The 14,001-nt window shown below is 35.3% G+C and overlaps 1 protein-coding gene across 1 annotated transcript in view; it reads left to right on the forward strand.

The window, feature by feature from the left end:
* The window catches only part of DNAH7 (dynein axonemal heavy chain 7), a 283,116-nt gene that overhangs the window by 35,304 nt on the left and 233,811 nt on the right, over positions 1-14,001 (forward strand). Inside the window, exons 11-14 of the mRNA XM_049772925.1 lie at positions 7,620-7,892; positions 8,807-8,934; positions 10,446-10,524; positions 13,738-13,962. Coding sequence (XP_049628882.1) covers positions 7,620-7,892; positions 8,807-8,934; positions 10,446-10,524; positions 13,738-13,962 — 705 coding nt within the window. The remainder of the gene's footprint in view (positions 1-7,619; positions 7,893-8,806; positions 8,935-10,445; positions 10,525-13,737; positions 13,963-14,001) is intronic.

Below are 14,001 nucleotides of genomic sequence, written 5' to 3' on the forward strand. Positions count from 1 at the left end.
GGATAGATTTTCAAATATTATCAAGTACCATCAAGAAATAATTTTTTCCTCTCCTGTTTCTAACATAGTTTCTGAATGTTTAAGGCACACATACTGGAGACTATTGTACAAAGTTTTAATTGGTAATAAGTTCAATACCTGAATACCTAAAATCTCTTTTAAGTAATAGAATTTTGATTCCTTTTCATTATCCTACTCTTTACATCCCTCTTATTTAAATTTCTATTTATCTACCTTTTAACAAATGATCCATTATTCTGAATTATATTGTTCTTTTTTCTTATTATATATACACATATATTTATTATTTTTATTATGAGAACAAAGATGCAAAGAAAGAGGACAAGGTAAAGTTACAGTGGGAAGACAATCACCCATAAACAAAATTCTCAGAAGAAATCCCCTTGCTGACATCTTAATTTTGAACTTTCAGCCAAAAAACATTAAGAATACTACACTGGGAACTATCATAACAATGTGAATGAATGAGGGAAGTAGAAAGCCTGTCTAGAGTACAAGCGGGGGTGGGGTGGGGAGGAGGGAGATTTGGGACATTGGTAGTGGGAATGTTGCACCAGTGAAGGGGGGAGGGTTTCTTTACATGACTGAAACCCAACTACAATCATATTTGTAATCAAGGTGTTTAAATAAAGATATTAATAAAAAATAAAAAAAGACACATGCACAATCACTTTGTCCTTTAAGTCCCCAGATTGTAGTACATTAAAACATTTCTTAGCAGTACACAAAGCAATCTAAAGCCACAAAATTTATGTAACTCCTTTAACATTGATGACATAGTATTTTTTTTTACAGTTCCATGCACATGCATATTAATTTAAGTTAACCTCAAAAGTTAAAGTGTTTTTTTTAAGGATTAGAGTCAAAGGAACACAGCAGAAACGGTGTTAGAGTGGCAATTGTTTGCATAGACCCAGCAAAATATGGGGGACATAGAAAAGCCCTGGCCTAAATACAAGGAGAACTTACCCCTGAAGTTTTCTGGCATAAGACCAACTCTATGCTCCAGGCATACTACTGAATTGTAGTTGTTTTTAAAATTTTAAGGTAAACTTACTCTTTCTATATTCTTCAACAAGTTATCATTTTTTATGTCTTTATGTAGATGAAGTTATAGTAATCAGGGACTTATTTTTCTTTGCATCATGAATTACCCTCTTTAGAGAGCTTTTTTTTTTCTTAGTGTTTTGGCCACATGCAGTGATGCTCAGGATTACTCCCAGCTATGTGCTCAGAAATCACTCCTGTCTTGACAGGGATGCTGTCTTGATATGGAACACTGGGGGATTGAATCACAGTCAGTCCTAGGCTAGCGCCAAGCAGGCAGACACCTTACCGCTCTACACCACTTCTCTGGCCTCATAGAGAGCTATTCTTTGTTTTCTAGGAATCTCATGACAGTCTTTTTCCCAAGGGTAGGCTTCACTTTTAATTACATTGTAGCCATTTTACTTCTTTGATCAGATACTAAATGCTTTTTATCCAGTAATTCCAACAGCTACTTCTTTCTCAGTTTAAACCTGCTCCTTACAGATTTGACTTCTGTTTCTAGTGGTTATTTCCCACTGAATAATTTTTCCTATATTATTATGTACTTGTTCATGCCAGAACTTTATTTCTTTATGGTTACAAAGTTGTTCATGAATTAGTTTCAGTCATACAATGTCCAATACCCATTCCTTCACCTCTGTACATTTCTAGCCACCAATTTCCCCAGTTTCTCTCTTTTGTCCTCCCCTGCTTGTCTTTGTCAGACATCTCTGTCTCTGTCTCTGTCTCTGTCTGCCTGTCTGTCTGCCTGTCTGTCTGCCTCTCCTCTCTTTTCCCTTTTAGACACTGGTTTGCAATGCTATTATTTAAGGAGTATTCTCTTTATCACTCATGACAATGATAGTAGGAAATTATCTTTCTGAAAAAGAATTGGGTGCTGAAAGGAGGAAGGTGATGCCAGAATGTTATGCAGAGAAGCCTTGGAAGCCTTGCTTCAAGTTGGCTCCTCTAAAATTTGTCTTTCTTGATGAGGCTCTGGTTACACCTGCAGAGACCTAACCAAGGAACATTTCATAGAGTTTTTGCTTGAGGATTTTGTTAACAGCACTGGCAGAGCGAAGACTTAATTAATTTACATGTAATCAGGCTCATGCTTACAAATTCTTTTCTTCTCCACTTGCCAAACAAGGTCTAAACTGGGCAGTTTGCTTTCTTGTTCTAGCTCATCCAAAGATCTGTGACCAAAAGCTTTCTAAAAGTTTGTCTGAAGAATCCACGTGTTAAGATTTTGTCATTTTTTCAATGTCTGTGGCTTTATATGATGATTTCCCATTGTACTCAAACTTGGGCCTTTATCCCCTGACAACTGTTTTTCCTGCCCACCTTTTCTCCAGGCAATTCTTTTTATTTTTTCTTTTATTTTTCCACAGAGAAAAGAGGAGAGTGGGGTTGGGTCCTCCTGGCAATTTTTTTAAAGCACAGCTTAGTTTGCAGTTTCCCACACAACTATTTACTTCTGCATCAATACCTCTCAATCTTGGCCTTTTCTCAAGTTTGGGTCCTTATACTTTATTTGTTTCCTTATCTATACATTATGAAAGTTGCATCAAGCATTTTAGGCAGTAACTGTCTTTTTTTTAATTTTTTATTATTATGAGAACAAAGATGCAAAGAAAGAGGACAAAATAAAGTTACAGTGGAAGGACAATCACCCATAAACAGAATTCTTAGTAGTCCCATTGCTTATATCTTAACTTTGAACTTTCAGCCAAAGAACATTAAGAAAAATAAAACAGAACCCATGTACAATTACTTTGTCCCTCAAGTCCCCAGATTGTAGTACATAATATTTCTTAGCAGCACACAAAACAATCTAAAGACATAAGACTTATGTAACTCCTTAAACATTGAAGGCAAAGTACTTTTTTACATTTCCATGCACATGCCTATTAGTTTGCATTAACCTCAAAAGTTTAAGTGGGTTGTTTCTCTTAAGGATTAGAGTCAAAGAAGCACAGTAAAAAACGGTGTTAGAGTGGCAATTATTGTTTGCACAGGCCCACCAAAATATGAGGGACATGGAAAGGAAAAGCCTTGGCCTAAATACAAGGAGACCATACCCCTGAAGTTTCCTGGCATAAGGCCAACTCTAGACTCCAGGCAAACTAGTTTGTCCAATCCAGGTCATTGTCTGTTGTCAATATACTTTTATTTTTCACACAGTCTCTGTTGTTGGTATCATGTTTCTGTATTAAAGATCCTGGAATCTGCATATCCTATATTGTAGTCAGGATGGTGCAGAGCGTCCTCTTGTTTCACCTCACACCTTAAGGGCAATGCAGAGAACCCTGTCCTGTAGAGCAGGTCGTTGTTGTCGTCAAGTCTTCTTAGTGTTAAGGGAAGTCTCTTTTGAGCAGGTCGATGTCAGAGCCGTGGTAGGGTCTTCCCGGGTAGAAGATTGCTTCCAGATGTTGTTATAAAAAACCTTCGATGCTTCATAGATAGCTTGCCTGGTTCAGGGGTGAATGGAGGATGCCCATTCTTCTGAGGCCTGAGCCAGTTCATTATATTGATGTTCAGGGTGTAAGGTCCCATTGTACTACGAGATTTGTGTGTTCCAACCTCTATTAGATAAGAACTTATTTGTATGTATAGTAATTTCCCATTTTAATGTGCCTATGCAAACAAGGAACAATGCCATGAGGCATTATTGGCGCATATGGAAGCCATAAGAACAAGTCCAACAATCCCCATGACATGGTTCAATCATAAGCATTAAAATTCCTTATTGAACAGCTCACAAAGAGAAGACAAGATAAAATGTGGGTAGATTTGTCACGGTAAAAGAATATTTAGAAAGAGTTATAGCTGTTAAAGAAAATACACATAAAATATTCAAAAGACATATGTGTCCATTTTATGTCTTTTGAAATAGTTGGGGGTTGTTAAATCCATTGCACTACTTCGGTCTGTGATTAGAACTGTGTAGTACTGAAGTTAAAAAGGGTAAATGTGGGGGACTGATGATTGGGGGTGAGAGAGTTAAGGAGTAATAATGAGCTTTGTAGGGGTGTGCGAAAGGGCAGAATCTGTTGGGGCAGGAGGTCGGTCTTGGTGCCTAAAAATTAAAGAACTTGTATAGATAAATTGTTTATGGATTAGGGTTGGCGGTCAGAGAGGACCACTGTATAGGAAGTCACGTCTACATATACTCTGATTTTAGAGACCTATTTGAATATTATATTCCAAGTCTAGGGAATTCCATTTTTTTTCCCTAGAAACAGTAGAGAATTAATAATATTTTTGGGTGTTGTTAAAAAGTATATATGTTGCTACTGAAAATGTATATTAGTAAGAAAAGAACTCCTGAATGGGGTCCAGTATGCAGAGGGGAGGAATTTCTACCCCCCATCCTCCCCCCAGGGCCCGATTAACCAGGCGTGACCCTGAAGACCAGCCTGGAGTGGGGGGATCTCAGTCCCCTGGACTAAGCAGTAACTGTCTTTTTTCCTCTAGAAGGTAGTTTTTAGAATAGCTATTCCTCATTTTGCCCTAAATTAGAAGTTTCTCCAGATACTTGCTGTAACTCTATCCTTTGTTGAGCTCCAATTATCTCTCACATACTTTTCTAATCTAGTCATCATCTAACTTTCTCAACGATTATTTGAATCAGCCTATGAAGTTGACAAGTTAATATAAGTTACTAGGCAAATATCAAAATAAAGTATTATAAAATACAAATATAAAAGTATTATAAATACAATACAATATAAATAAATAAATAAACTACAAATATAAAAGTATTATAAAATACAAATATAATAAATTATAAAATATAGATTATAAAATACAAAATAAAGAAAGAGTATACTTGCTATGAATTTATGGTAATAAGTTGTGACTGTAAACTTTTTGGTTTCTAAAGGAAGATTAAACACGTACCTGTTTTTAACTAGATATAAGCTGTCAATCTAGATTACTCCAGGGAGAAAGTGATTTTCCACCCCTGGAAATGCAGTTTGAGAGAGAGAGATGGGTTTCTCATTTGGTACATTATGATTAGAGTGATAGTTCTGGATTCTTATGTAGCAATACTACCTAGTGAAACTTTAAAAATACAATTTCTGTGATTCTACCCTGCCACCCCTCACTCCCAGAATCACAGATTCACAGTTATTGAACTCAGAAAAAAAGACTGGTCAAAAATCCTTAAATGATTCTGGTAACTAGTCATTTCAGGAAAGTGATACCAGGGGGATTTATTTTTTATAGTAAGATAATGATTTTTTTTTCTTTTTGGGCCACACCCTGTGATGCTCAAGGGTTATTCTGGTTATGCTCTCAGAAATTGCTCCTGGCTTGGGGGACCATATGGAATGATGGGGATTGAACCAAGTTCCCTCCTGGATCAGCTGCATGCAAGGCAAATGCCCTACTACTGTGTTATCACGCGGACCCCAGAAAATGAAAATGGTTTTGATAGCAACTGAAGAAATAAATAGAATTTGTATGGCTGTTCCTAATTATAGTTCTTGTTTATTTTGTTTTGGGGCCACACCCAGCAGCACTCAAGGGTTACTCTTGGCTCTGCGCTCAGAAATTACTCCTGGCAGGCTCAGGGAACTATATGGAATGCCGGGAATTGAACCCAGTTCCATCCTAGGTCAGCTGTGTACAAGGCAAATGCTCTAGTGCTGTGCTATCACTCTGGCCCCTAATTATAATTTTTGATTGAAAATAAAATAGCTTTTATTTCCATGAAAAATAAACTTGCTAGTGTGCTAGAGCAATGATTTAAGTCCTTTTATGAGCCAGTTTACGGTGTTACATAATTCTGTTATTCATTTGCTTGTTTTAGGCCACACCCAGTGGTGCTCAGGGATTACTCCTGGTTCTGTGCTCAAGGGTCATTCCTAGAATAGCTCAGGAGATGATCTGTAGGGCTGGGTATTAAACTTGGATCAGCTGCTTGCTTGCAAGGCAATAAACCCTTCTTGCTCTATTATCTCTTCAGTTCATATGTTTTAGAATTCCTAAGCTGCCTCATACAAAAAAGAAAACAAGATATTTCTATTAACTTTTGCTAGAAATTAATTAAAATTATTAGTAAATAAATTATGATATAGTTCTAAAATACTGTGTCCAATTTGCTTAGAAAGATAGGCTGTAGAAATTAAGCCTCCTATGAATAAATTTAAACATTGTTAAATTAAATAATGAATATGGATGAGGTTCACCAGAGACCTAACAAATTCACATTCTAATCAATACCTGATTTTCTTTATCAGAAAAGAGAAATGACACCTCCCATCTGTTGAGTAGGGGGTAGTGGCAGTGATGGGTTTCTCTGCAGATCTCATGGGGTCTCTAGCTCTGAGCAATATGGCATTTTACAGTGCTCACCAGGGTCACAGTTGGGAAGCATGTCCTCTTCTCTAAGGATTTCTGATATTAACAGTGTGAATGCAGTGGAACAGAATGTCTGAGATAATTAAAAATGGTCCTCCATATAGGCACATTCATCTGTCTTCCTACTTGAAAAGGGAAAGACACACTGTTGAGATTAGTTTGCTAATTTAAATGGCCTTCTCGTCCTTCATTACTCTGACTGTGAGAGCAGAGTGCAAATTTTGCCACTAGGGATTTTGGTCTCTTCTGGTTGCTGTTAAGATTAATGGTAAATGAGTAAACAGTGTCTCTTTGTTCAAGTTACATTTGTTCAATGAAAATTTACTATGATCAAAGAGTATGATGAGATGGCATTGAGGTACCTTTGAGGGAAGATTGTTCCGAAGCAGTGCTCAGAGGGCCTGGGGGTTATCCCTGGTGATTCTCAACTAACCAGACTAATATTCAAAATCAGGCCACCAGAATGTGGTGCTTCTTAGGGCCTGTAATTCCAGGGATTTCCTGAGTCATCCTGTAGTACTAGGGGTGCTTCTGGGACTACAACTTGACAGTACTTGGGGAACCATGTACCCGGGGATTGAATCTGAGTCAGCATCAGTGTAAGACCAGTACTTTAACTCCTGTACTTCTCTACTCTCTTTAGCTTCTCTTTTTTAAAGCAATGATTTATAATGCAATGACTCTCATAAATACATGTAATATATTTTATATATGTAATTGCACACAGAATGTGGATTCTACTTTTTTGTATTCATTTAGTAGCCATTTTTGAGTGCTCATATTTCATTCATACAGAAAAGCAAAATAAAAATTAATATGAAACTTAGATACAGGTTTCTCCATTTATAAGACATTAGAACTTTCCTAAACAATGAAACTTTATGTGAAGCAAAATAGAATAAAGCAAAGATGCAGTAACCATTACTTTTTATATAAAAGCTTTTTTAAAGCATTCTTAGGCCCAGAAAATAATACACCAAATAAAATTAAATGATACAGGAAATCTCAAGTAACACTACCATGTAGTAAAAGCAAGAATTATAAGATAAATATATAGTCTGCATAAAGTAGTTTCGGAAGAACTTGTATGTGGGGGAGAAAGACATGGTAAATTGGCATTTTTATAAAAATAAATATAATTACCTTGACTTAAGGTGTTTTAAATAACTAGTACCTCATATTGCTTTTCCTTTGTTTAGGAAAGTAAGTCTAAACCAACCACCTTGAAGCCTATAATTCTGGATGAAATTGTGGAAGTTCACAAAAATAAAGTGAAAGAAGTGATTATGAAGGAGAGTGAGGCACCCAAGGAACACCTCAGACTCTATGACAAGTATGAGTTTTTGGTTACTAGAAAAGCTGAGCAAGATGTAGATGCTTTCCTTGCAGAAAGTCCAAGCTATGAGAAAATAATAGAAGAAATTCGCAAATACCAAAAACTTATTGAGGAAATACAGTACACATCTAGAAAGGTAAATGATTTGCTGTGTGTAACTGTTGTGTGTCCTAAATAAAAATGATCACTAATTTGTTTTGGTTTAAGATCCAGCAGTACCTGAGGGCTACTCTTGGCTCTGTGTTCAGGGGCTGCTTCTGTAAAGTGTTCAAACAACCAGGTGGTTCTGAGTATTGAACCTGGGTGTCCAACATGCAAAACACACGCTCAGCCTGGTGAGGTACCTCTAGCCTATTTCACTTTAATTCATAATTAATTATTAATTATTTATACATTTTATAATATATATGAAACAATTAGATCATTTATCTCACGAGAAAAATATTTATCAAGCCTCATATTTGTTGTAAACCATAGAAATGCAGAGGATAACAAGCCAGACACATTTTTTGTGCTTTAACGATCAAAGTTTTAGTCTACGACTGAAGTACAGTATGTATTTTGGCTACTCAGAAATTTCAAGAACCTAATTTTTCTCAGTCTGCTTTAGTGTTTAACAATCTTTGGGAAAATATGGTGATTATACCAAAATATTGTTTATTGTGATGAATAGGAGACTGATGATTTATTTTTCTGTGTTTTAACATTAGTCAAAAACTCTACCACAAATATATGTAATTTTTTGCATATGTTGAAAAGCAACATTTAAATACCAAACTATTTCTAGCAGTAACTGGATTCTCCAAAGTTTGAATCGCATTACTCTCCTGAAATAGAATTGATTATAAAATAAAATCTTTAAGATGTACTCAGAAGATAGTTGTTAAATAGAGTAAATATTTAGAATAACCTTCCTGTATTATGTAAAAAAAAATCAAAACTCAGTTTTGTTAGGTAATACTCATAAAACATCAGTATTATGAGAAAGGCAGATGGATAGTGCTGTTATCTTTTTCATATTTGTTCAATTCTTAATATTTAACATTTTAGACTATTCGTTTGGGAATGTTTGAAATGCGCTGTGATGAATTAATCAGAGCTTTGGTGAAGCGGGCAGATGCCATTTGTGGAAAACTAATAGCGCAAATGTTCAGAGATCACCAGGAATCTAACACAAGGTATTTATTTGATACTTTTTTGTTGGGTGGGGGAGAGGATGTTGACTAGCATCAATTTTCATCCAACTAAAGGGAAAGATCGACTTTGCTCCTAAGAGTGCTCAAAAGAGCACTTTGGATCAAAAGTTCTTTCTGGATTTGTGCTGTTAATGATTATTGATAGTATTTACAGCAGAAATGGGCATTCCCAATTTTATCTATCAGTGGTATTGAACTATATTTGCATTTCACTTCATAATTCAGAAAGCAATGATATAATTGCACGTTTTAATGTATTACACTTGTAAAACATACAGATTTTGTAATGAATATACAACATGTTTTCTAAGTGGATTTACTTAGTAGTTGTTACAGGACCTAAAAGAGCAACAAATTTAAAACTAATGTGTTTTCTTAAGAAAAAGTAACTAACTTCCTTAAAACCTGGAAAGCTTTTATGTTTATTTTTTGAAACAGACTCACATTACTTACACTCATGGAATGCTAATGTATAAAGCAAAAGAACTGTTTGTCTGAGACAAACATACTTGGTCTTCTGACAGCTGACATTAGTGTTGAACTTGGACACTCTTTTCTGGTAACAGTTCCAGAGGGAAAGAAACACCTTAATAAAAATATCAAGAATGTGTTTCTCTTCCTCTCCTTTTTGTTGTTGTGCAAAGTAGAAATTGCACATATTTGGTTATAGTATATCTAATATAGGTTGTGATGCTTGTGCACCAATTTTTGGCATTGAGGATCCTAAACAACAGTCCCGCTAGGGGCTCATTCAGCTCATGAGGGGTGGTGCTAGATAAAACGCAGAGCCCCACACTCGAAAGACAGCCGTTTTGCTTATGTACTATGCCAGGTTCCCTAGAATTTAAAAAACAACCATATTGAAAAACGTATGCCTTTAAAAATGTTTAGAGCCTGTAGTTGCTTTATCTCCCTCTTATATGTGTCCAATCCATGTACTTGAACAGAAAGTATGAATAAAATTTCCAAAGGAAATTTCTGCAGTAGGGAAATGGATATATAAACTAATAAATTATAGTAAGGTGTGGTATCAAGTCATAGAATTAGGATAGGAAATAAAATAATTAATATTATTTCAGAGTAAAATTCTTAGTCTCTGCCTTGTAAAAGCATCTACTAATGACCAAATATATATTGCTGATATTCTTTAATTTTATCATAAAGCTTGATTATATTCAGTGGATCACATGAAGGTTAAATGAATGAGAGAGGTAGAATGCCTGTCTTGAACATAGGCAGGGGCTAGGGGAGGATGGAGAAGGGAGTCATTGGTGGTGGAAATGTTGCACTGGTGAAAGGGGGTGTTCCTTTTATGACTGAAACCCAACTGCAATCATGTTTGTAATCATGCTGTTTAAATAAAGATATTATTAAAAATAACTAAATAAAATATATTTGGCATTGAATTCATGAGATATTACAGTATAAATCAATGTAATTAAACACTGAACTAGTATATTGGAATATGAGATCGGCTTTGTCTGTTATTTCAGATTATGCAATGAATTTGAAAAAATAGCTGAAAAAGCCCTTAGCACACCACCAAATACAGCAGAACTAATGGAAATGAAGGTATTGTATATAAATGTATAGTTATATGAACTTAAATATATTGTTTTTATTTTCTCCCCCTTTTTTTTAATAAATTATTGATTTATAATAGCAAATTACTCCAAAATTTTAAACATAGGGTTACCCACATATATACAAACACACACACACACACACACATATATATATATATATATAAAATCAATACTTTGCCATTTCTGTTTGTATCCTATTAATAGCCCATTGACCAAAGCAAGTCTATGACCACAGAGTCAGAATGCAAAGGCTCTAGAAGACAGAAATAGAGATCCCTAGTACTGAGGCAGACAGACAGAGCTGCAAGGGGTCCTCTTTGTGATTTAGAGGTGCCATTTTTGTAGCAAGGGAAAGAGAAGAGCCTGGATGAGGGAAACCATCTTCTAGCCTCAGGGTTCCAAGAAGCAAAGGTAGACAAAACCCCAGCAGTGTTCCTTTGTGACTTAGGAGCATCATTTGTTTATTCAGATCCAAGTTTAGAAAAGAATGTGGTTGCTCCACTTACTCTTTGGCCCCGCATTTCTCCCAACTCATTCATCTACATGCAATAAAAAAAATTTAGGCTTCTAACATCACAGTGGAGAGCAATGCAGAATGCTACTACACGTTGTGAGTAAAGATAGCTCTGAAGACCCATCCAGAATCAACCAGCTAATATGACTTCTTTGATAAGGACTTTAGAGAAATGTTGGAGATGTTCAAGAAACTCAAAAAAAACCATGAAATGGACAGGCAATAAGACTCAAGAGGATATGAGAGGAGAAATGAGAAAACCAGACAGAAGTGACAGAACTAAAAAAAAAAAAAATGGTAGGTGAAACGAGAAACTCACTGAAAGACCTCACCAGCAGAGTAACAGGTAAGGACATCAAAGATGAGCTGCAGAACAATTCCAGACAACAGAAGAAGATGGAAAGAGTGTTAGTATAGATCAACAGCTGACAAGCAAACTTTGTTATGAACTCAAGGATAACAACATAATCATTGGTGTCCCAAAGGGCCAGGAAGAAAATCCCTAAAAAGAAGCAACAGCCAAGGACATTATTTCTAGAATTGGAGAGTGCGTGTACCCACATCCTGGATACCAAAGGGTTCCAGATGAAAGAAATCCATATAAAAACACCCTAAAACACATCTGACTCAGAATGATGAAAACCATAGAGACATAAAACTAAAAGTAGCAAGATCAAAGAAGGAAGTTACGTACAAAGAAGTGTCCTTAAAACTTACAGCTGTTTTACCAAAGGAAACTCTCTGGGCCCACAGGCAGTGGTAGGATACTGTAAAATAAAAATAATCCAAGAGTTGGCACCGTGTTTTTAACCCCTTAGGCAGAAGGGTCTGATGAAGCAGGTTAGTGGCAGAGAAATAATATCAAGCCAGTCAAAAGATTCATTGAAGTTGGTCTGCTTTTACTTCATGGCCTCTCTCTGCCATGTGCTGCCTATCAGTCATGTGTTCTCACTCTGCCAAGACTAAAGTCTGAACTCCTTTCTTTATTTAAACCAATTTCCCAAACCCCTGAGGGGAAAGGGTCTAGTAATCCAGATGAACTTTTACTTATCAAAAGAATAATACACTTGCCTCAGTGGTGCTGGGGCCAAGGGGCCCATGTGGTGGTGCTTAGCAGGCTGCACAGTGCTAGGATCAGAGTCTGGACCTCAGCATGTGCTCTGCCACTTTCCGTCAGACCATGATCCCCTCAGTTATTTTTGAGCACTCTATTCACCATTTCCATTAGAAATGTGTAAATAAGGACTCTCTTGGCAACCAATAGTCTATTCAGATTTTATTTTATTACATACAGTATAGGGTATCTTTTGCTATTATCACCAACTTATGTGATATTTTATTAAAATACATTCTGTTTTAAAAATAAAATTTATGGTATTAGAACATTAAGTAAGTCTCACTGCCAACATTATTTATGTTTCTTCTGTGCTTATTCTACCAAGTAGTAAATAAAATAATGTAAAAACTAGTTAATCACCATTACTTTTATTCTTTTTTTATTCTCAAAGCATTAAGCTTTGAATATTTTTCTCTATTATTATTCCAAGGAAAAATTTAAAATAGAACTGTTATTTTAGATTGCGACTATGTGTTTATATTACTTATATATATTTCTTATATTATGTATATATACTTATAAGTATATAAGTATATTATATATACAGTTGGGAAAAACATGTAAAAGCCTTCCATGAAACTTTATACAGTAAGGATATTACAAAAGGAATTCAAATGATTATGCATATTCTTTGTATTATTCACAAAAATCATTAGAACTAATCATTTTAAAAGCTCAAAATATTATAGGGAAGATAATCATAAAAAGGAAATAGTGATAGGCCAATTAAATATCAAAAATACCATTAAATTTAGTAATTTAAATACTTATTGTTTGTTCTGCTTCATTCAGAATAAAAATTTTGGACTTTTCAAAAGATTATATATTTTGTTATATAAGATTATTTATAGCTTATTAAAAAGTCAATTGCCAATTTTATTGAAATTACATTAAACTTGCTTACTGGTGACAAATTTACATCTTTACAATATTATTTCTTAAGAGATGTGCCAGTATTTATTCAAAACATTCAAAATGTTTTTTAAAAAGCAGTCTTTTGTTTTCATCATATCTATTTGGTACATTTCTTGTGAAACTTTCCAGTAGAATTATTTTATCCTAGTCTTTGGTAAATATGTATTAAAGATCTGGTAAGTTGCAAGTTTGCAGTTTGACAGTTGTTCTGTTGATGCTATGACAAATCTTTGTTTTTTCCAGCTGGAATGATCAACTGAAGGTCAAACTCAACTGAGGTCTGATTTTTGTTGCACTGGATTGCCATTGGCCATATCAGACACAGAAGGCACCCACATTGCAATTCTGAAAGGGCCTCATTAGCAGAGCCAATCAAATCATTGGGTTGTCTGGTGCCTTTGACATGTCTTCAGTGTTCTCAGCTTCTCTCTGCCCTTTCAGTAGCAGTGTTGGGGGTAGCATAGAGAGAAGCTGGTGTTGCTGCCCTTCTAACCTTCTTGAACCAAAAGTCTCTACATATAACCAAGTCCTTACAGATTGATGCTGCATATTTCTGCAGGCTGTTTTTTTTTTATTTTGGTTTATTTTGGTTTGGTTTAAAATATATTTTTTTAACAAGGCTGTTCTTTAAAACATGTTTTTCTCTCCCTCAGGCTTATATTCAGAAAGTAGAGACAACAGATATGATTGAACTGGCACAGAGGCTGGTCGATTCTAAAAACTGCCTTGCCTTCCTCATTGAGTATGCCAATTTTTCTCCAGCAGACATTAGGCTCAATAATAATGTTTTCCAGTGGTATGGAAGAATGGATGAGATTTTTGACGAACACAGAAAAATTATTAAAGAGAAAACAGAACAATATCAAGAAGGTCTTAAGGTTGGTAACATAGACCTTGCAAGTGATTTTTCACTTCCT

This window comes from Suncus etruscus, chromosome 5 (assembly GCF_024139225.1).
Source record: "Suncus etruscus isolate mSunEtr1 chromosome 5, mSunEtr1.pri.cur, whole genome shotgun sequence".
Lineage (NCBI taxonomy): Eukaryota > Metazoa > Chordata > Mammalia > Eulipotyphla > Soricidae > Suncus > Suncus etruscus.